The 24,605-nt window shown below is 50.1% G+C and overlaps 2 protein-coding genes across 2 annotated transcripts in view; both read left to right on the forward strand.

Annotated features, from left to right (window-relative positions):
* Nucleotides 1–24,605, forward strand: part of NXF1 (nuclear RNA export factor 1) — a 466,191-nt gene that overhangs the window by 406,967 nt on the left and 34,619 nt on the right. The gene's annotated exons all lie outside the window — the stretch shown is intronic.
* LOC147691843 (uncharacterized) lies at nt 16,241–21,922 on the forward strand. Its single transcript, XM_086937332.1, has 2 exons — nt 16,241–16,831; nt 20,831–21,922. The coding sequence occupies exons 1-2, from the start codon at nt 16,241–16,243 to the stop codon at nt 21,920–21,922; spliced, it is 1,683 nt and encodes a 560-aa protein (XP_086793458.1).

The raw sequence follows: 24,605 nt of genomic DNA on the forward strand, positions 1-24,605 counted from the left end.
TATATGACAGTAGGCTACAACGTCTGAAATGAGGCGCTTGTATGACGGAAAGAAAATAAATGTAACCGGCTAGATCATAAAAAAAATCTGCAAACCTCATCAAAGCGCTTAGGGGAGAGGAGCTGTTATCAAACTCCGAAATGAATACTTCTCTGTTAGGAAGCGCTATATAAAAGCGACAATCCAAAACTGATGGGGGGAGGGGTGGTCTCTGAGCAGATAGGTCTAAGACTCTAAAGTAAACCGACACGTTGCAGTGACACGAGTCACGAGTGAAAACAATACTCTTAAGTGACACCCTGCTGGACAGACACCCATCCACCCGTCGCTCTCCCTCCCCCCACCCCGAACACACACAACTTAATTATCTACACACTAACAGATTACGCTAATTAAATTATCAATGAATAGAACGCAATTTACATTGAAAAAAATTAAAGCAACAATACGTTTGAATACCAACGGGGAAAATAAACATTTTGCAAGCATTGGCCGGCCACCTCACTCCAAGGATCCCTGACGTACCGAGAGAGCCGTCATACTCCGTACGTTTCTATCCAAGTGAAACGGATGCAGAAAAGACAGTGTCTCCCATCTTATATGTAGTTTACATTCAAGCCGAGAGCATAAAGGAGAAAAGGAAAGCATGAAAAAATATCAAATGTTCAATGGAATGGGCAGTCGATGCTACCCCATTACAGGATGTACATTCAAGTTCATTTCCGACAAGCCCCTGAAAGTCAAATGACTGCTGGTGTTACGAAGAAATAAGGCTCTGTTATAGGAAAGTTCATATACCTACTGAATTCTGCACTGTCCTTTGTGGAGACAGAATATCCCCAGAAGCAGGGACACAAAAATCACAATTCTGGGGATGACAAATGTATTCAGAAGCATATGCCTAAAAGAGAAAGAATATTCATAGATGCCAAAGAGCATTATGAGGAGGCAGCATCGTCGTTACCAAAGATGACAGATTTGTGCGGGTCACTAAATCTGCAACAAAACAGATTTCCGACGACACTCCAATAAAAGTTAGCAGTAACCACATTCTTTTAAAAACACACACATCCCTCTGTCACATATAGCTCGGCGTGGATGGCACAATGCTAATCCTTTGTTTAGAAACTTTTCTAGAAATACTGACATTTGAGGTGAGCAGTTTTAAATTGTCGTAGACTGTTTCATATAAAAGAGCTGCCCTCCATCTAAAATCTGGCAAAATATCCCGGGTTCTCTGCTTCCTTTTTTGTATAATGTATGCCCCCTCTCACCCCTCTCACCCTCACACCCCCTTACCCTTACCCCCCTCACCCTTACCCCCCTCACCCCCTCACCCTTACACCCCCTCACCCTTACACCCCCTCACCCTTACACCCCCTCACCCTTACACCCCCTCACCCTTACACCCCCTCACCCTTACACCCCCTCACCCTTACACCCCCTCACCCTTACACACCCTCACCCGCACACACCCTCACCCGCACACACCCTCATTCACCCTCACCCTCACACCCCCTCACTCACCCTCACACCCTCACCCTCACACCCTCTCACCCTCCCAACCCTCACACACCATCACACCCTCACCCTCACTCACCCTCACTCACCCTCACTCACCCTCACTCACCCTCACTCACCCTCACTCACCCTCACTCACCCTCACTCACTCACTCACTCACTCACTCACTCACCCTCATCAGCATAGCATAACAAAACATAGCATGGCATAACAAAAAAGCATAGGATACACAACCTCTCACCCTCACCCTCGCTCTAACACACTCACCCACCCACCCTCACCCACCCACCCTCACCCACCCACCCTCACTCACTCACCCACCCTCACCCACCCTCCCTCACCCACCCACCCACCCTCCCTCACTCACCCACCCTCACTCACTCACCCTCACTCACCCTCACTCACCCTCACTCACCCTCACTCACTCACCCTCACCAGCATAGCATAACAAAACATACCATAGCATAACAAAACAAAGCATAGGATAGGAAAACATAGCATAGCATAAAAAAGCATAGCATAACAAAACACAACAAAACATACCATAGCATAACAAAACATAGCATAACAAAACATAGCATAACAAAACATAGCATAACAAAACATAGCATAACAAAACATAGCATAACAAAACAAAGCATAACAAAACAAAGCATAGCAAAACAAAACATAGAATAGTATAACAAAGCATACCATAGCACAACAAAACATAGCAAAACACAACAAAGCATAGCATAACAAAACATAGCATAACAAAACATAGCAAAACACAACAAACCATAGCATATATAACAAAGCATAGCATAGCATAACAAAACACAACAAAGCATAGCATAACAAAACACAACATAGCATAGCAAAACAAAGCTTAGCATAGCATAACAAAACATCATAACAAAACATATCATAACAAAACATAGCAAAGCATAACAAAACATAGCATAACAAAACATAGCATAACAAAACCTAGCATAACAAAACATAGCATAACAAAACAAAGCATAGCAAAACAAAACATAGAATAGTATAACAAAGCATAACATAGCACAACAAAACATAGCATAGCATAACAAAGCATAGCATAACAAAGCATAGCATAACAAAACATAGCATAACAAAACATAGCAAAACACAACAAACCATAGCATATATAACAAAGCATAGCATAACAAAACACAACATAGCATAGCATAGCAAAACAAAGCTTAGCATAGCATAACACAACATATAACAAAACATATGATAACAAAACATAGCATAACAAAACATAGCATAACAAAACATAGCATAACAAAACATAGCAAAACACAACAAACCATAGCATATATAACAAAGCATAGCATAGCAAAACACAACACAACATAGCATAGCAAAACAAAGCTTAGCATAGCATAACAAAACATATCATAACAAAACATAGCATAACAAAACAAAGCATAGCATAATAAAACAAAGCATGGCATAGCATAACAAAACATAGCATAACAAAGCATAGCAGAGCAAAACATAGCATAGCATAGCATAACAAAACATAGCATAGCATAACAAAGCATAGCCTAGCGAAACAAGACACAACAAAACATAGCATAGCATAACAAAACATAGCATAACAAAGCATAGCAGAGCAAAACATAGCATAGCATAACAAAACATAGCATAGCATAACAAAACATAGGATAGCAAAACAGCATAACTTAACAAAACAAAACATACCATGGCTGAACAAAACATAACAAAACATAATAGCATAGTAAAACACAGCATAGCATACCAACACAACAAAACATAGCATAGCATAACAAAGCATAGCATAGCAAAACAAAGCATAGCATAATAAAACACAACATAGCATAGCATAACATAGCATAGCAGAGCAAAACATAGCATAACAAAGCATAACAAAACAGCATAGCATAACACAGCATAGCAAAACATAGCATAGCATAACAAACATAGCATAGCATAACAAAACAGCATAGCATAACAAAACAAAACATAGGATATCAAAACATAGCATAGCATACAGCATCACTCAGCACCACCACAACATCACTCAGTGGCACCACAACATCACTGAGCTCCACCACAGCATCAATCTGTGCAACCATTCAACAACAACTGGTTCAAATATGTTATCTCAATGTTTCAAGCTTTATTACAAATGTAACAAAAAGATGTTAATATTTGACATATGTTCTTGGATTTTCGTCACAATAAAATGCACTGAACATAATCTTCACAAATGTTATTTACAAAAGTTTAAGCTATTGCCATTATAAATTACAATAACTTTTATTTAAGTATTAATTATTAAAAAAAACAAAAAAAATTGTTATTTGTAATATCAATACATGTAAGTCACGTAAATACAACACATATTGCATTACAAATGCTATAGGTGTCACATTTGCGAAAGTTATAACTATTGGCATGGTAAATGACAAAGCTATTAATTTCGCTATTTTCAAAAACAAAACCTAAATAAAAAAAATTGTCATTTACAACACCAATAGCTCAAACTTTCCTAATACGAGACCTATTGCATTGCAAATGCTTGTTTTTACCTATGTTCCTTGTCCCCGGGGAACATATTGGCAGGGTGGCTGCTCAGGGCTCTGCTCTCTTCTTTCTTCTGCCCCTGCCTCTGGCTACTGCAGTGTTTCACTGCTCTTTATGGTGTCGCTTGTCTCCATTCCTTTTTTCTACTCTTTCGCACATTGTTCCCATACTCCAACAGTTTTGTCTGGTGACTCCGCGTTGCGGAAAAGTTCTCTGACGAAAACTGACGTAGGCGTGCTGGGGTGGGACTTGTGACCTCGATAACGTCACATACGTGGGCGACGCCTGGGCAGAGTCGCGTGAGGTCGCCCCGCACCTGGCACGCATGGATGCTGTGGCAAAAAGTTTCCGGATCCAGGCTCACGCCTGAGGATAATTCCACGTGAAGGGACCTGCGGCTAGAATCGTCTCTCCTAGATACATTGTTCTCGAAGGTAAGTAACTCGTACATTCGGGGTTGTTTGCCACCACATACCAGCCTGGTCAGCTCGGCACGGAGGCTAGCGAAAAAATTTCTCCCCGGGTCATATGAGATATTTAGGAATAAATATAAAAATGTAGGTAGGATTACCATTTTTATTAGGGAGATGCGGCCCGCCATGGTCAACGGGAGTGCATTCCAGCGGGGTCACACACCCGGTAAGGTGGTCCATTGTGCGCCCGTAATTCAGTTGCATCAGCTCCTCCCGCTCTGCCGTGACCATGATCCCCAAGTATCGCACCTAGTCAGCGCACCATACTATGGGATAATCTATGTCAAAGGGTGTAGCGGCTGCAGTCAGTGGTAAAACCTGGGATTTAGCCCAATTTATATGTATCCCTGATATGCCACCAAACTGAACAACTCCCGAAGTAGTGGGTTCAGGTTTTGTCGTGGGTCCTTCACATAGAGCGTGACGTCGTCCGCGTTTAATGATATAAGAACGGGGCGTAAGTAGCACCGTAGCCCTTTGTCAGCATGGTGTCTGATTTTAGCAGCTGGTGGCTCCATTGCGAGAGCAAACAGTAAAGGGGATAGTTGTCATCCCTGGCGAGTGCCCCTCGAAAGTGTGATCGGAGGCAAGTGCAATCTGTTTATTTGGACCTTGGCTGTTGGAACAGTGTATAAGAGTCTGATATGTCATGAAACCATGGGGGAGCCCCATGTTTTGGAGTATAGTGAAAAGATATCCCCATTCCACCGAGTCAAAGGCCTTCATGGCGTCCAGAAAGACCGCCACTAGTGCCAGGTTGGGGTCTATATTTTGGAGTAAGGAAAACAATGTCCGCAAGTTGTGGGCGGTGGCCCTACCGGGGATGAAGCCGGCCTAGTCCGGCAGGACGAGCTTCTCCATAAGGAGCTTAAGCTGGTTGGCAATTTACTTAGCAAGTATCTTGGCATCAGTGTTTATAAGCGAGAGGGGACGATATGACTCGCATCGATCTGCTGCTTTAACTGGTTTTAATGGTGAGATTATTAGCGCCTCTCTCATCGACTCGGGTAGTAGCTGCAGTTCTTGTGCCTCCGAGAATAGTTCTTTTAAGACTGGAAGGAGCTGGTCCATGTAGGTTTTATAAAACTCTATTGGGATGCCGTTTGACCCGGGGGCCTTCCCCAACGCCATATGCATGATGGCTTCGCGAAGCTCATCATCCTCGAATGACTCCTCTAAAAATTCTCTCTGACCTTCCCCCAACCATCCCAGCGCTATATCTGCAAGATACTCCGACAGATCCGGAGGTGAACTCTGGCGCGAGGTATATAATTCTGTATAGAACTCGGTGAAGGCGTGCAGAATGTCCCGGCTATCCCTAAGTCTCGCCCCATCTCCCCCCACCACTTCCAACACATAATTGGAGAAACAGGTTGGTCATATTCCTGACAACAGTGCTTTACCCGGTCTCTCCCCCTTGCCATATCACCGAGCCGTGAAATATTTGCCCTTAAACCTGGCCTCCCGTTTTGCTATTTCTTCATATTCAGACATTTCCTCTCTCAGGAGAGCCCTTCTGGGCGCCAGATGTCTCAGTCCACATGTTATGTTCCAATGCCTTAATGTCTGTTTCTAAGATGTGTAGTGTGCGTCGTAGATCACGGAGCACCCCGAAACTTTGACATGCATATGCCCCGTATAGTTACTTTAAAAGCTTCCCATACTGTATTGACATATGCAACTGAGCCCTTGTTTCTGGTAAAGAAATAGTTTATCTCTTCGCCTACCTCCGCCCGGAACACTGCGTCCAGCAACGCCTCCAACACTAGTGTCCAACTACGTGGAGTTTTAATTAAGCTGGGGGGCACTATTGTCAGTCATACAGGCGCATTATCAGAGTGCATGCGTGCCAGGTGCTCGACAGATTTTATCCATCTGCCGACCCCTCTAGAGCGACCCAATAATTCAGTTGTGACCAGGTGTGGTGGCCAGCCGTGTAATAAGTGCCCTCTGTCGGATGGGTGGACATTTCTCCAAGCGTGTATAAGTCCTTGATCCAAAAAAGTTGAGAGGGGGGTATCTTGTGTGTTATTATAGTGCTGCTGGAGGGGGTTGGATCTATCTAGTGCAGGACGCAGAGCAACATTGAAATCCCCTCCCCATGTTATGTGAGTGGACCCCACCTTGATTATCTTTCCCCATAAAGTGGTGAAGAAGTCTGGGGTATCTGTGTTTGGCCCATAGTACGAGGCGGAGGTAACCGACTGGGTGCCTAGTGTGCCCCAGAGCAGGCAGTTGCGTCCTGAGGAATCACTGTAGGTGCCGCCAAGTATGAAGGGTGTGCCCTTTTTAATAAGTATAAGTGTACCCCGTGAATACGTAGAGTATGAGGAGAACGCCCTCACGGAGGCCCACCTGCTGCCAAAACACGGTTCGCGGCGGGGGTCAATGTCTGTCTTGTAACATTGCTATCTGTTTATTATGCCTGTCTAGATACGCCAGTATATGGCGCCGTTTGCGGGGGTCTCCCAACCCTCACATTCCACGTGTGGAGCTTGATTCGTGCAGGTTCAGTATGTGTCGACAGTACTAACGGTGTGTTTTAAAACAATGGGTAGTGAATTATGGTATCGCACGTGACCGTGGGTATTCTCAGTACGACTGGTCTGAAAAAATCGGGCATGACGAACAGACTGTCTCTCTTGGTAAGAGTTTGCAAATCTTACCATCCCTGTCCCTTCCCCCCACCAACATTTCCCCAATAATTCGCCATTAGGGCGATTGACTACATCCCAACCCACCCCCTCCCACAACAGCACCCCAGTCGTGCCGGTACAAAAATGCCCACCCATCCTCCCAAACAAGGAAACCATACTATGTAGGGCCAACCGTTGACACTGTGATAGTAAAAGACTCTCTAAAAGAGAGTAAGGTGGAGATAAAACAGAAAAGGGGATCTCCCATACAGGGGGAGGGGGGCTACAACAACCCTTCCCATGGTCCTGCTCCGCTGCCACGCTTGTCCCATCTTTCCCAGTGTAGGGATGTGGGAGGAGCGGTAAGGGAAGGGGGGGCTGTCGACAAGTATTCCAGTATGTCCACTACCTAGGTCTAGGATAGCATAAGGGATCTGCAATTTGGAATCACCCTGTTCATAATCCCATTAGAATAATAACCCATATTGCTCATGAGGGCACTTAGCTGTTCACAGTTGTTCGGTACTTGAGTCAATATCGCCGGATGGGAAGTGTTGAGCAGTTCTGGTGTCCTCACAGCAGTGGTCAGGGCAGCTGGAGCACAGCGGCCCAGCAGGAGCTTTCAGTTTTGCAGCGTGAATCTTTCTGGATTCACTATGCTGTGCATTATTCCGCGGTCTAGTGGTTGGGTCCGGAATCGTAGTGTTCGAGGCATGTGGGCTGCTGAATTCATATCTGTGCATAGATCGCCGCCTAGTGTTGGGTCCGGATGATTGCACATTGTTGTCCTGGAAGAGTCTTCGAAGTATCACGAGATAGGTGGCTCCTCCCCTGGACTACAGTGCGCATGGGCATCGACTCCATCCCCAGATTGTTTTTTTCCGCCATTGGGTTCGGATGTCTTTGGTTCCCTCTTGTCGGAATCAATCAGTATTAGCTTAACTTGACTTTGAGACCAAAAGGTCTTTAGGACTTGCGTCGGTATTGTCTTGCGTTCGGCTTCGTAACTTTACTCGGCTCCGAGCCGAGCTCTGTACTTCCGCGTGCTTTCGGCGCGGAGGGCCTAGTCGACGCTCCAGACTCATCGACCATCATGGACCGAAGTCCATTCAAGAGATGTCCGGTGTGTTACTCAAAGTGCCCACACATCGACGTCCATCCGGTGTGCAACAAGTGCCTGTCGCCGGACCACGACGAGGCCAAGTGTATGGCCTGTTCAAAGTTCCGGTCCAAGAAGACGTCGAGCTGCGGGCCTGCAGAGGTCTGCTCCGGCGCCTACGGACATTTTCGATGCTGAGGAGGTCGAAGATGAAGATCTCCAGGACGTCTCAGAATCTAACCCCGCTTCGGAGGTCGAGGACGACTACGACGCAGAAGCCGAAGATTTCGGTGAAGTCGAGGAGGTAGGAGACGACGGCGGGGCCCTTGGGGCCATGGAGGATAGCTCGGACGAGGAGCTTCCTCAATCTGACTCTGGGGCCGTTCCAATCAATAAGGCCCAGGTCGATGGGATCGCCTTCGGGCCTTACCCAAGACCTTGATGTGAGTTCCTCGGCCCCGCCTCATGGCCCGGCCACGGACATTGGTACGGATTCACTCCCGGTGACACAAAAACCGAAAGTGAAATCTACGGTCTCGACGCCACAGATATCGAAACTGAAAGTGCGCATCGCATTGGTCGGATCGAAGGCTTCGGAGGCCTCGGCGCCGAAGACGACTAAGATGGCCGTCAAGCCGAAGGGAGACGTCAAAATGGCCGACCCGAAGGCTACTCCGTCTAAGCCGAAGGTAAAAGGGTCGGACACAGCTGCATCGGCGCCGAAGACGGTCGACGCCAGCAAGGGTCGACTCGATCGCAAGAAGACGGTCGACGACCCCAAGAGGTCTTCTACCGACCCAAAGAAGCGGACCGACGACCCGAAGGCCCTCTCTGCCCCGCTTCCACACGAAAAGGCCAAAGGGGCCGTGCCAAGTGTGTCGACTCCGAAGGGGACCTCGAAGGACTCCAGTCCGAAGCCGACCTCTAAAAACTCCGTCGAACCGGCACATCCGTCTGCCGCGTTCACGAAGAAGGTCACGGAGTCCCTGCAGCGCATAAGGGGCGGTGCCGCAGCAGTCGAGCCGAAGGACCCTCCGACGCCCAAGCCTCTGGAGAAACCGGTGAAGGCGCCCACGCCGATCCTTTTTACCTTGCCGCCTAAGACGGCGCCGAAGGCTTTCGCTGCTAAACCGGGGGCCGGCAACTTTCAGAAGAGGAGCGTCAAGAACATTTCATCGACGCCGAAACGGGTAGGCTTTCCCTCCTGAAGAGGAAAATCACCCCGGAGCCCCAATTGGAGTCGTACAAGATCCCACTAAAGCGGAAGATGAACTCTGCTGGTACTCCAGCCTTGGTGGAGCCCATTTCACCTCTGGCTCACGAGGTCTCGCCCACTCACTCCGATGTAGACGCTGGTGAGGGCGATGACGACGATGTATATAGCTATCCAGTCTACACAGATCCAGAGGAGGTGACAGAGCCCTGGTCTACTGGTGGTGAGCCTGGGGACCCACATTCTGGACAAGACCCTCAGCTCTTCTCCGCTAAAACTTCCCCCACTGAAGACTCTGCAGCTTTCAATGCCCTCATCGAGCGGGCGGCAGCCAATCACAGCGTCCAGCTGCATGCTGACCCTGTGGACGTGGACTTCCTCTTTGACACCTTTTCTGTCTCTGAAAAGACTGTGAAAACTCTGCCAATGCTGAAGGGTGTTCTAAAGCACGCTGCTGAGGTCTTCAAAGAGCCCACCAGGGCGAGAGTCATCAACCCGAGGATTGACAAAAAATATAAGGCAGCGCCCACAGATCCAACTTATATTAGGGGACAGTTGCCTCTGGACTCCCTGGTTGTCTCCAATGCCCGGAAGAGGGCCAACTCGCAGACTACGGGTGATGCTCCTCCCCGAGACAAAGAATCGAAGGTCTTTGAAGCTTCAGGGAAGAGGGTGGCAGCGCAGGCAGCCAACATATGGCGCATCTCCAACACGCAGGCGCTCCTGGCGCGTTATGACAGGGCACACTACGATACCCTAGAGACCCTTTTGCAACACCTGCCCGATCAATATAAGGAAGGGGCTGAGATGCTAATACAGGAGGGTAAGCTGATCTCCAACGCTTCCATAAAGTGCGCTCTGGACGCGGCTGACCCCGCCACATGCGCCATTAACACTAGCGTCATGCTTCGTAGACATGCCTGGCTAAGAATATCTGGGTTCAAGGCGGACATTCAAACCACCATCTTGAACCAAACGGTCAACCCAGATCACCTACTTGGCCCTGAGGTTGATACCACCCTTGAGAAAATAAAGAAGGACACCGACACTGCAAAATCCATGGGTGCCTTGCAGTCCCAGCAGTTTCGGAGTGGGTCCTTTCGTCGCTCCAATACCAGGGGCACCTCAAGGGGTCAACTTTCGCAGTCCGCGCAGTTCTACAAAGGCAACACCCAGACTACTTATACCAACAAGAGTCGAGGTGGATACCGCGGCAACAGCGCCAAAGGCAGAGGACGTGGCAACAGCTCCAGGTCCTCTACCGCCAACAAACAGTGACGCATTGTCACTGCCCCCGACCACACAACACCGGTCGGGGGGAGACTCCAGCAGTTCCTGCCCGTGTGGAAGTCCATCACCACGGACAGGTGGGTCAGAAAGCTTATCCAGTTTGGTTATTGTCTGGAGTTGACATCCACTCCCCCCAACATACCCCCAAGGCATCGTCCTATGTCGGACGAGCACTTGCACTTATTGCAGCAGGAGGTCAACGTCATGCTGCAAAAAGGGGCAATAGAGCTCGTGCCCATACAGGAAAGAGGCACAGGAGTTTACTCCCTGTACTTCCTGATTCCAAAGAAGGACGGGTCCCTCAGGCCCATCCTGGATCTCAGGCCCCTCAACTTCTACATCCTTTCAGAGCACTTCCACATGCTAACACTGCAGCAAGTGCTCCCGCTGCTCCAACAGGGGGACTTTCTCGCAACTTTGGACCTAAAGGATGTGTACTTTCACATTCCACTAAATCCTTCACACAGAAAATACCTCAGGTTCACCATCCAAAACCAGCACTACCAATTCAGGGTTTTGCCTTTTGGGGTCACCACAGCACCACGGGTGTTCACGAAGTGCCTGGCGACGGTGGCGGCGCATCTCAGACGTCAAAACATCCACGTCTACCCCTATCTGGACGACTGCCTCATTCAGGCGAAGTCGGCCCAGCAGTGCGCCAACCACGTGTCCCACACCATTCACCTCCTGTACGATCTGGGATTCTCACTGAATTACCCAAAATCCCATCTCCAGCCCGCCCACATACGGCAGTATCTGGATGAGACCATAGACACTATGGCGGCCACAGCACAGCCGAATTCAGTGAGAGTCAGCAGCATTCAATCGCTGGTACAAAAATTCAGACCTCAACACTCGCTTCCAGCAAGAGTGTTCATGCAGTTGATAGGCATGATGGCCTCCTGCATCTCCATAGTCCCGCACGCGAGACTACATATGCGTCCGCTTCAGGAGTGCTTGGCTCGTCGGTGGACTCAGACTCACAACCAGTTGAAAGACCTAGTGTTGGTGAGCGGTCGGGCATACAACTCTCTGCATTGGTGGAATCCACGAAACCTTTGCAAGGGCCGACCGTTCCAGGAGCCTGTGCCACAGATTATCCTGACAACGGACGCTTCTCTCCAGGGATGGGGAGCGCATGTACTCCAATACACGGTGCAGGGACTATGGACGCAACAGCAAGGGAAGATGCACATCAATGTTCTGGAACTGATGGCAATCTTCATGGCCTTAAAGGCATTCAAAGTACATCTGTGCAACAAGGTCGTGTTGATCCAGACGGACAACATGACGGCAATGTACTACATTCAAAAGCAGGGAGGAACACACTCTCCGCAGCTGTCTCATCTGGCTCAGAGCATGTGGAAGTGGGCCATTCAGAGGAACATCTTCCTCATGGCATAACATCTCCCGGGCAAGGACAATCAGATGGCGGACCTGCTCAGCAGGCACAGCCACCAGATGCACGAGTGGGAGATACATCCATCAGTACTCCAGCCGTACTTCCAAAGGTGGGGTCATCCAGAGATAGACCTGTTCGCCACGGAGGAGAACGCAAAATGCCAAAGCTTCGCCGCCAGGTTCCCACACCCACAGTCGCAGGGCAATGCGATATGGATGAACTGGTCAGGCAAATTTGCGTACGCTTTTCCCCCAGCACCTCTGATACCGCTGGTAGCACGCAAGCTCCAGCAGCACTCGATGACTCTCATCCTGGTTGCTCCAACGTGGGCTCGCCAACCATGGTACACCACGTTTCTAGAACTGTCCGTGGTACCGCATCAGAGGCTACATCTCACACCCAGCCTTCTGACGCAGAGCCATGGCGACATTCAGCACCCAGATCCGCAACAGCTCAACCTGGCGATCTGGCTCCTGAAGTCCTAGAGTTTGGCTACCTGCACCTACCCCCCGACTGTATGGACATCATTCGGGAGGCAAGGAAGCCCGCTACTAGAGCCTGCTATGCGGCTAAATGGAAGCGGTTTGTCATTTATTGTGCGGACCACAACATTAACCCGCTGGGTGCATCTATTCAGAACATCATCTGTTACCTTTTCCTTCTGTTCAAGTGTAATCTGGCCTATGCTTCCATTCGCATTCATCTGTCTGCAATGGCCGCTTATCTCCAGAATAGGCAGCACCTCTCCCTCTTCAGGGTGCCTGCCATTAAGGCTTTTCTGGAAGGGCTCAAACGAGTCATTCCGCCACGGACTCCACCAGCTCCTGAATGGAACCTCAATGTGGTCCTTACCAGGCTGATGGGTCCACCTTTTGAGCCACTGCATTCCTGCGAGATTCAGTTCTTGACGTGGAAAGTGGCTTTCCTCATAGCAATTACATCGCTATGGAGGGTTAGTGAATTGCAAGCCCTCACAATCCAAGAGCCTTTTATCCAAATTCATTCCAACAGGGTGGTGCTCCGCACTAACCCTAAGTTTCTGCCCAAGGTTGTGTCTCAGTTCCACATCAACCAAACAATCGAATTACCTGTTTTCTTTCAAAATCTTGAGTCACTGGCGGAGCGGATGCTCCACACCCTTGACGTTAAACGGGCCCTAATGTATTACATTGATAGGACCAAGGATTTTAGAAAGACTAAGCAACTCTTTATCGCCTTTGCGCCACACCACAAAGGTAACCCTATTTCCAAGGCTGGTATTGCTAGGTGGATCGTTAAATGTATCCAGATCTGCTATGCTAAAGCAAAACGCACCCTTACCATTCCACCAAGAGCCCACTCCACCAGAAAGTTGGGGGCCTCTATGGCTTTCCTTGGCAACATTCCCTTAGAGGACATATGTAGGGCAGCCACATGGTCTACCACACACACATTTACTAAGCATTACTGTGTGGATGTGCACTCCAAACAGCAGGCAGCTGTAGGGCAGGCTGTTCTCAAAACACTTTTCCAAACTGCTGCAGCTGGCACGGGCGGCCGCCGCTAATGGAGGGACTGCTATATATTCTATGCACAGATATGAATTCAGCAGCCCACATGCCTCGAACCGAATATGCTACTTACCAGTATGCATCTGTTCTTGGCATGTAGGGCTGCTGACATTCATATCGCCCGCCCTCCTCCCCGGCGCCTGTAGCAGCTGCAGTATTTACATGTATACTCATAGCATGGTCATCTTTCACTGAGTTTCACTCCATCTTGGCCGCAATGGCTAAAAACAATCTGGGGATGGAGTCGATGCCCATGCGCACTGTAGTCCAGGGGAGGAGCCACCTATCTCGTGATACTTCGAAGACTCTTCCAGGACAATGTGCAATCATCCGGACCCAACACTGGGCGGCGATCTATGCACAGATATGAATGTCAGCAGCCCTACATGCCAAGAACAGATGCATACTGGTAAGTAGCATATTCGCTTTTCTTTTTTTTTTCTTTTTCTAGCCCAGGTGGGCGTCGACGTCCCACCTTTTGGTGTCCGTCCTGTGACGTCTGCAAGCTTCCTGCTGAAGCTCCCACCCTTGGGCGCCATCTTCAGATTCTTTTTTCCGCCGTTGGGTCTGGATCGTTCCCAAGAGGGTTCAGAGATTTGGAGAAAAGAAGAAGCAAGACTCGAGTTTGGAGAGAAAAAACGTTGGAAAAGACTAAGGAAGACTACACCATCGAAAGGACGATGAAGAAAGGGAACATTTTCGAGATTCCTCGACGTCCAGAGGAGAATGCGCAATCAGGGGACACCCTGAACGCAGGACATGGACAACACACCATTCAAATTCTGCCGAAACTGCCATCATAAGTACGCACAGAAGGACCAACACCCAGTCTGTAACCTCTGCCTGCCGGTCGACCACGAAAGCAGAGATTGCAACGCCTGCTCCGCATTCACCCCGAAGACCCTTCGAGTGAGAGAGAGGCAAAGGATCGCAAACTACACCATGCAGGGCAAGAGCCAACCTCCATCCCTTCGAGACCTGGGACTCTCGACCGACGAGGAGGATTACGTCGCCGAAGAAGACATCGGCTACATGGTCGCAGAGACCGATAATAAGAAGACTACTGATAAGGTAGGAGAATCGACGACCCAAAAGGGCCCGAAAGACTCTCGACAGTCCACACAAGACTCCCGAAAAAATGAGGCCAAGCCCCCGAAAGCGCCGACACCGAGAACTTCGGCGTCCGCAGCCGCATCCAGGCCCAGCGGATCCTCTCAGAAGGACTCCCTGGCGCCGGAGGGTGACCAACCAAATTCGTCGAAAAGCCTCCAAGAAAAGGAGCGCTCGACTACGAAAACATCTTCGAAGTCGACGCAAGACCAGCCTCGACGCCGAAATCCATCTCGGCGCCAGCTAGCGCGCCAAAGAGACCGGCACAACCACTCGACGCCGAACAGGCGGCGGAGATGGAAAAAAAGAAGAGGAGACTCGAAGCAGAGATGGAGAACATCCTGCAGCGAAAGAAAGATTTCGAAGAGAAAATGAAATCTTACACGATTCCCTCGAGGCCAAAGTCACCAGAAGTACATGTGGTCGAGGATGAAGAGGAAGATTTCGAAGTAGAACAAGCGTCGGAGACCTTGGAAGATCTGGCATTTCAGGAAGATGATAATGCCTATTACGAGGAGGAGAGAGAAGACGAACAGACTGGGTACCAAGAATCAACATACTCGGATACACAGGAGGTCGAGACGCCGAAAGTCCAGAAAAGGGAGTGGACACATATCCAGCAAGGCCCTTGCCACCGGACGACATTGGGCTCTATAATAAATGCATCAATAACGCTGCAACAGCGTTCAGGGTCAAGCTCGAAGAGGAGGTGCCGAAAGGGGATTTCCTAGTAGAGACACTACTTCCAATGCACACTAGGAGCCAGTACCTGCCAATGCTTAAAAGCATCAAAGGGCAAGGAAGAGAGGCATTCAAGGAGCCTGCTACTTGTAAACCCGTCACGCCAAGGACGGAGAAAAAATACAAGACATCCTCAAAGGACCCAGCCTACATACAGGGCACGGTCGCTGCTGACTCTATCATCACGGCAACAGCAAGAAGAAGGGCCAATGTGCCAACTACTTCGGGTCCACCCCCTGATAGAGAGCAGAAGGATGGACCTAACAGGAAGGAAGATCGAAAGGAATGCCGCTATGCACTGGCGCATGGCTAATTCCAATGCACTGCTCAACAGACACCATTACCAGATCATGGAGGAACTGGGCCAGTTGGTGAAACACCTACCTCAGGAGCACCAACAAAGGGCTTCGCACCTGGTAGAGGAAGGCAAGAACTTGGCAAACTCTTGCCTGAAAACAGCACTGGACGGGGCAGACACGGCCAGCAGGCTTATGATGCTGGGCATCACAGAAAGAAGGCAAGCCTGGCTCAGAATATCAGGCTTTAAACCGGAGGTGCAACACAACATCCTGAACACTCCGTTCAACGGTGAGACACTGTTCGGTGCAATAGTGGACGACAAGCTCTCACAGCTCAAAAAGGATAATGACACTGCAAGATCCATGGGGGCCTTGCAATTCAGGGGAGCGAAGAGAGGGACCCCGTCAAGGAGACCACACGGGGGAGGTTGGAACCAGCCGGGAACGTCGCATCAGTCCTTCCAACATTCCCACCAAAGCGACACCCTTACACAACATGGCCATCAAAAACAGCAATGGCAATACCAACATAGGGGCCAGTCCTTTCGCGGGAGAGCGGGCGGACGTGGAAACACCAGGAGGGGTGGACAGAAAACCACCTCCAAGTGACTCTGCCTCATTGACAGAGCACACCCTACAAAAAACTCCAAGGGTGGAGCACAAAAGCAAAAAACTGGAGTCTCACGCACCAAAACACCACGAGCACATAACACCAGTGGGAGGAAGATTAAAACTCTTCCTCCAGGAGTGGAGAAACATTACAACGGACAAATGGATCATCAACACAATACAGTACCGGTACTGCATAGAGTTAGAAAAAACACCACCAAGCAGAAGACTCAAGAAAAGAGCACTAGCAAAAAAGGAACTAGAGCTTCTTCAGAAGGAAGCAGAGGAACTGCTACTAAAGGAGGCTATCGAGCCTGTACCTAGTCAAGTCAAGTCATAACATTTATATAGCGCACCACATACCCAGAGGGTTTCAAGGCGCTTAGGAAGGGGAGTAGGATTATTTGTCAAATATCCACGTTTTAAGATGCTTTCTGAACGCTAGGTGATTCTGGGTGAGGCGAAGGTAAGCGGGGAGTGAGTTCCATGTTTTGGCAGCCAGGTAAGAGAAGGATCTGCCTCCCATGGAGGTCTTGTTGATGCGAGGTACAGTGGCGAAGGCTTGGCTGGAAGAGCGAAGTTGGCGGGAGGGGGAGTAAAAGGACAGTCGAGAGTTGAGGCACTCTGGTCCGATGTCGTAGAGTGATTTGTGTGCGTGGGTAAGCAGTCGGAAAGTAATCCTCTTATTGACGGGTAGCCAGTGGAGGTCTTTAAGGTGACCAGAGATGTGTTCGTTGCGTGGGATGTCTAATATGAGCCTGGCTGAGGCGTTTTGGATTCGTTGTAGTTTCTTCTGGAGTTTTGCGGTAGTACCTGCGTAGAGGGTGTTTCCGTAGTCCAGTCGGCTCGTGACCAGAGCGTGGGTGACTGTTTTCCTTGTTTCGGAGGGGATCCAGCGAAATGTTTTTCTGAGCATGCGAAGAATGTTAAAGCAGGAAGAGGATACGGCGCTGACTTGTCTGTTCATTGAGAGTGAAGAGTCCAGGATGACGCCTAGGTTCCGTGCGTGGTCTGTCGGGATGGGTGCTTTTCCGAGGGCTTCCGGCCACCAAGAGTCGTCCCATGCAGAGGGGGATTTACCTAGGATGAGGACTTCTGTTTTGTCTGAGTTCAGTTTCAGGCGGCTTTGTTTCATCCATTCGGCGACTTCTTTCATTCCCTCGTGTAGGTTAGTTTTGGCGGTGCTGGGGTCCTTGGTGAGAGATAGGATTAGTTGAGTGTCATCCGCGTAAGAGATGATGTTGAGGTTGTGTTGGCGGGCGATGGCCGCGAGGGGGCTCATGTATACGTTGAAGAGGGTGGGACTGAGTGAGGATCCTTGTGGTACGCCGCAGATGATTTCTGAGGCCTCGGACTTGAATGGTGGGAGGCGGACTCTCTGGGTTCTTCCGGTGAGGAACGAGGTGATCCATTCCAGTGCCTTTCCTTGGATTCCGATGTTTCTGAGGCGTTGTAACAGGGTGCTGTGGCAGACTGTGTCGAAGGCTGCAGAGAGGTCGAGGAGGATGAGGGCGACTGTGTCTCCATTGTCCAGTAGAGTTCGAATGTCGTCTGTTGCTGCGATGAGGGCGGTCTCAGTGCTGTGTTTGGCTCGGAAGCCAGATTGAGAGGGGTCGAGTGATTTGTTGGCTTCGAGGAAGGCGGCGAGCTGGTTGTTGACAGCTTTCTCGATGACTTTGGCCGGGAATGGAAGGAGCGAGATGGGGCGGTAGTTTTTGAGTTCGGTGGGGTCTGCTGTTGGTTTTTTCAGAAGGGCGGTGAGTTCAGCGTGTTTCCAGTCTTCTGGGAAGGTAGCGGAGTTGAAGGAGCAGTTGATGACGTCTCGGAGGTGCGGAGCTATGACGGAGTCTGCTTTGTTGAAGATGTGGTGAGGGCATGGGTCTGTGGGGGATCCAGAGTGGATGGAGTTCATCAGGCGGATGGTGTCCTCAGTGGAGATTGCGTTCCAGGCGTTAAGGGTGTTAACGGGGGGAAGATGGTCAGCTGATGGTAGGGTGGGTTGGCTTCCGGGTTGGTTGTCAAAGCTGTTGTGGATGTCAGCAATCTTGTTGTGGAAAAAAGAGGCTAGGGAATCGCATAGGGTTTGAGAGGGGGTGATGTCGTTGGAGTTGGCCGAGGGGTTGGAGAATTCCTTGACGATGTTGAAAAGTTCCTTGCTGTTGTGGGCGTTGTTGTCAAGTCGGTCTTTGAATGCTGTTTTCTTGGCTTTTCGGATCAGTTGGTGGTGAGTGCGGATGGCGCTTTTGAAGGCGTCCTTGTTGCTGGTGGATGGGTCTTTTTTCCAGGCCTTTTCAAGGGAGCGGCACAGTTTCTTGGACTTCTTGAGGTCGTCGTTGAACCATGAGGCCTTCTTGGTGCCAAGTTTGTGTTGACGTTTTTTCAGTGGTGCTAAGTTGTCGGCGGTGTTGGATAACCAGAGGGTGAGGTTGGAGGCGGCTTCGTTGGCGTTAGAAGAGAGGGCTGGGGAGGTTTGAAGGAGCGATGTGGAGATCTGTTCTGTGGTGATTTTGTTCCAGTTTCTTTGTAGAGTTGGTTGGAGGTGGATGATGGGTTTCGGCTTGTTGTAGGTGAAGTGAACGCAGCTGTGGTCAGACCAGAGGAGATCCGTAGTGTGGCTGAAGGAGATATGGTTGCTGGAGGTGAAGATGGGGTCGAGAGTGTGACCTGCGATGTGGGTGGGGGAAGTGACCAGTTGTTTAAGTCCGAGGTTGGCGAGGTTGTCCAAAAGGGTGGCGGTGTTGCGGTCGTTGATCTTTTCAAGGTGGAAGTTGAGGTCTCCCAGAAGGATGTAGTCTTTGGAGGGGAGCGCGTGTGGAGTGATAAAGTCCGTGATGTCTTCACTGAATTTTGCGCGGGGTCCTGGTGGTCTGTAGAGGAGGGTGCCTCTGAGTGTGGTCTTGGGGTCGATGTGGATCTGGAAGTGAAGGTGTTCGGAGTTGGCGAGGTTGGCATCAGAGCTGGTTGAGATGCGAATAGTTTTCTTATGGACGATAGCGATTCCACCTCCTGTATGGTCGGTGCGGTCCTTGCGTGTGATCTTATAGTCATCGGGAATAGCGATGGCGATGTCAGGGGCGGAGGAAGCGTTCATCCATGTTTCCGTTAGGAAGGCGACGTCAGGAGAGATGGTGTCTAGTAGGTTCCAAAGGTCAATGGCGTGCCTGTGGACCGAGCGGGTGTTGAGAAGGATGCATTCTAGGTGGTTGGGGTCGGGAATCAGTGTTGTGGTCGTAGCGTAGAAGTTTTGGGTGCCGCTAAATTTGCAGGAGTAGCAGGAGAAAGGTCCATGGGTGTGTCCAGGAGCGGCTTGGACGCAGTTGGGGGCGCGACCGGGGTCAAGGGCTAGGAGGGTGGCTGCATCGTAGGTAACGCGGGGGGGCTGGGCAGCGCGAGGGGCAGGGGGTATGGCGCTGGGCGCGGTCCAGGCGCGGACGGGGGTAGACGGGCTTACCTTTGGCGCACCTTCGGCGCGGATTGGGCGCGGTCGCTGCGCGTGGGAACAGCTGTCATATATGGATAGTGGAGGGGGAGGGGCGAGGGCGTCACAGCTGGGAGGCGGGGCGGGCACACGAGGACAACAACAAACAAAATGGAGGCGGAGGGGGGGGCACAGCGTAGCGCTACAGACAAACGCGCTTACAGGACTAATCAGTGAGGAGACTCAATGTTAAAGCGCTAGCGAAGCAAAAGCGGCAATAAGCAACAAAGCGCTATTAAAACAGCAGGCGGAAAGTAACTAATCAGAGCAAACTAGGCAGCGCTAACAACAATCAATGCAAGCTAAGCAGCGCTGACAAATAATCAATGCAGCAGGCTAAACTAGATGACAGACGCTCTACAAGACAAAGTTTTGGAAATGCAGCGCGGTAAAAACCAGATGCCTGCAAGAGACACTGGGAGCGACCACTCAGCTGGTAGGCGAGGAGCGAGTCACTGCGTCTTCACGGAGAGGAGCACTCTTTCAATACTGTGGGAGGGCGTCACAGCTGGGAGGCGGGGCGGGCACACGAGGACAACAACAAACAAAATGGAGGCGGAGGGGGGGGGCACAGCGTAGCGCTACAGACAAACGCGCTTACAGGACTAATCAGTGAGGAGACTCAATGTTAAAGCGCTAGCGAAGCAAAAGCGGCAATAAGCAACAAAGCGCTATTAAAACAGCAGGCGGAAAGTAACTAATCAGAGCAAACTAGGCAGCGCTAACAACAATCAATGCAAGCTAAGCAGCGCTGACAAATAATCAATGCAGCAGGCTAAACTAGATGACAGACGCTCTACAAGACAAAGTTTTGGAAATGCAGCGCGGTAAAAACCAGATGCCTGCAAGAGACACTGGGAGCGACCACTCTACGTACTTCCTAGTACCCAAAGTAGACGAAACAATGAGACCCATCCTGGACCTAAGGTTCCTCAACAAATTCATAAAGACACAGAAATTCAAAATGACATCCCTGCAGGAGGTACTCCCACAGATTCAAACAGGGGACTTCATGGTCACCATAGACCTAAAGGATGCCTACCTGCACATCCCAATGAACAGACGGCACAAGCATCTGCTACGATTTGCAATCCACTCAGACCACTACCAATTCACAGCATTGGCCTTCGGACTAAAATCAGCACCAAGGGTGTTCACAAAGTGTCTGGCAGCAGTCGCAGCCCACTTAAGGAGGCAGGAGATACACGTATACCCTTACCTAGACGATTGGCTCATAAAGGCAAAGCCATACAATACGTGCAAACGGCACGCTCAGAGAGTGACAGACACACTAATCGCCTTGGGTTTCTCCATTCACTGGAAGAAATCATCCATAAACCCACAACAGGTCACAATATTTCTTGGGCGCAAATCGACACCATTCAGGGGAAGGTGTTCCCCAGCGAGAAGAGAACGACGGCACTGTTGAAGGAGGCGTGCCTCTACCAGAAGGAGCAAGCTCTGACAGTGAGGGCGGTGAGCAAGATGATGGACATGATGGCCTCATGCATCCACATAATACCAAATGTCCGACTACACATGAGACCACTCCAGGAGTGGCTGCAGGACCAATGGTCACAAGCGACGTGGTGTTGGGAGGACCTAGTGGTTGTAATGCACACAGTGCAAGAGGAGATATCATGGTGGAACAAAGAAAACATAACAAAAGGAAAACTTCTAACACCACCAACAGTGACCATCACCACGGACGCATCCCAAAAGGGATGGGGAGCACACATGGGAAAACTACGCGTGAAGGGCTTGTGGACACAAGCAGATGCTGTAAAACACATCAATTACCTAGAACTAAAGACCGTTCTCCTAGCTATGAAAGCCTTCCAGACGAAGTTGTACAACCAAACAGTGCTGATCCAGACGGACAACATAACAGCGATGTTCTACATAAACAAACAGGGAGGAACACAATCAGCACCGCTGTGAGAAGGTGGCCTGATATGCAGTGCTCACTATTCTAGTGAACACTATGTATCAGTCCAGCAACCCTTATTGATGATTGGTTGTAAGTCAACCTTATAGACCAGCTATCCTAGTAGCGTGGATACGAGCAGTCTAAGGCTAAAGACTCGAGAGGGCGTGTTAAGCCAGCTGTTATACCACATATACCCCTTGAACACCAAGTGAAAGGACACCACACAAGTGTTATGAAAATAAACAGTTATTTATTAAGAATCACAACAGCCCTGTACTCTTTATGAGGACAGGGTACTAAGCACAAACCAAAACTCTTACAAAAATACTTGAGTTAGCACAGTATATACAAATGCCCGAGGGGCACGGAAAACCATATACTTGAAAAGTGGAATGCGAAATTACTAGCAGGTAAGTACAGTACTAATAGGCTTTGGAATCGCCAGGACTTGACTATAGAATCGTTAGATTACTTCTAGGAGACCCAGGGGACTCGGGTGCAGTGTGTGCACTCTCACGCGAGATGCGGGACAAAGTCTATGGTAGCTAGAAATTGCAAAGTTAGTGTTCTCGGGCGAACCCGACCTGGTGGGAGGAAAACTAAAGTAGATTCTGACCCTTGGATAGTGAGGCTATGCTGGGGCACCGAAATGCCGAAGTTACCTAGCCCAGGGGCTGCAGCTGCATAGGACTCAAAGGACGTCGGGAATCCTCGTTGACGGACCAGGAGCCTGGAAGAAAGAAGTTGCTGGCAGGCCACCAGTGAAGAAAGTTCGGTGGATCCAAGCCTGGATCGATGAAAGATGACACCTGAAAGCAGAGGGGACCAAGTTCGAGACTACTAGCCAGTAGTCAGTGGGCACCAGGAGGGCACCGGATGGTAGCCACCTCGACAAGGCGAGTGGGTGACGCTGTGCTCGGAGATCTCACGGACCAGGAGGCGTTGTCGGCGACCAGGAAGGAGGATCGAGCTGTCCCACGAAGATAGAAGCTGTCGGCGTCGCTGGACCCAGGATTGGGCAACAAAGCCTTGGCAAATTCAAGCCCACGCGGTGGACCTAAAATGGCGTCCGGAGTGGACCAGGAGGGTCCGGGGTGCCTCTCTTAAAGAAGGAAGCAAGGGCCAGTCTGGAGCAACCAGACCAGCAGCAGTGATGTCGTCGGGCGTCGTTCAGAAGGCCACAAGCCAGCCGGCTAGTAGCCAAACAACGCGGTGCACAGCAAACAGCAGAAGGGCCCCACGCAGATCGTGGAGATGCAGGGAGGCTGACCTTGGGTGCTGGAGCTGCGCAGGGTCGGGGCTTCTCGGACCCCAAAGCACTCACCCGTGGAGGACACGGTGGGCTTGTTGTAAAGATGTCGTGCAGTCTTGGCGATCGTCGGTCCCTCGAGGTCTCGTCGCACTCACGGTTCTCAGCTTTGCTGTAGAGGTGAGTAGAGGTCAGAGGAAGCCGGGTCTCGTCGAGCTGGGTCGTCGGTTTCGTGATGAAAGACTTGCAGCAGACCGCAGTGTTCTTTAGGATGGTGCCTGCTGATGCAGGGTGACTACTCCTTAGCCACAAGGGAGAATCTTGAGGAAGAAATCTTGAAGTCCTTTCGAAGAAAGTCGTGTCTTGGTTCCAAAGATGATCTAATTTTAACAGGGGGCCCGCTCCCATCTTTATACTAAAAAAGGGGGCTGACCCGGTGACTAGGTCCTGCCTATGGGTGGGACTAGGAGGGGGGTGGTTACACCCCTCTGCCATGCCGGACTTTCCCCAGGCCAGGGGCTGGTGTGCCCCTGGAACTGGTTCTGACCGGCCTATGCGTAGTGAGCACCGGGGTGCCACTCAGCAGTCACCTTCCTGAAAAGCCCTGCCTACCCAGGATACACAAAACCATGTCTGGGACGGTGCTAGCACCGCCCCGGACAGGAAACCCTTTGTCCAGGCCTCCCTCGCTGGAAGGACTCCCAGCAGCAGGAGGTCAGACTCGTGTCTGTGGTGGCAGCATCCATTTTGTGGAGCTGAGGCTTCAGTTAACTTTAACCGGGGTTCACAGTTACATACATGTCGTGTCCCTCTAGAAGGGTGGAATGCTAACCCCGTCGCCAGAATTGGCGAGGGGTTAGTATTCCAATTCGTATGACACATTACTCGACATGTTTTGATAAAGCAATACCAAAGTTAGCATTTAACCGCGAGGATTATAATGCACTTAAGAGTATATGGTATGCGATATCATGGAACAGCTATTAGGACTTGGTTCCGCAAGCTGCAGACAGGCTCAGCTCATGCCAGAGCACCATCTCACACGATTCCAAGCACTCTGCCTTCAGGATTGTTAAGGCCTGCCATAGGAGTGACTGATAGGAATCTGTGTGTCCATTTTAGGGTTAGGTATAGGTATACTACACCTACAGCAAAGGATTACACGAATTTGCCCCAGCTGTCATGCAGCCAGTTGTGTCAAATTTAGGAGGCCAGCCAGGGGTGGCATAATACATGCTGCAGCCCCTGGCAGCCCTGGGTACACCTATGCCCTGAGTTACAGGGTCTGATAAGGTGGCCCAGTACCAATTGGTAAATGCACCTAGGGTACATGTCGTAATTTAGAAAGAGAACAGCCAGGCTGTGGGTCTGATTAGCAGGCCCACAGCCAGAGAAAGTCGTAAACCAGTGAAACAAAAGCAAAAAATCTGGGTGATCATAGGATT

This window comes from Lissotriton vulgaris, chromosome 9, assembly GCF_964263255.1.
Source record: "Lissotriton vulgaris chromosome 9, aLisVul1.2, whole genome shotgun sequence".
Classification (NCBI taxonomy): Eukaryota; Metazoa; Chordata; class Amphibia; order Caudata; family Salamandridae; genus Lissotriton; species Lissotriton vulgaris.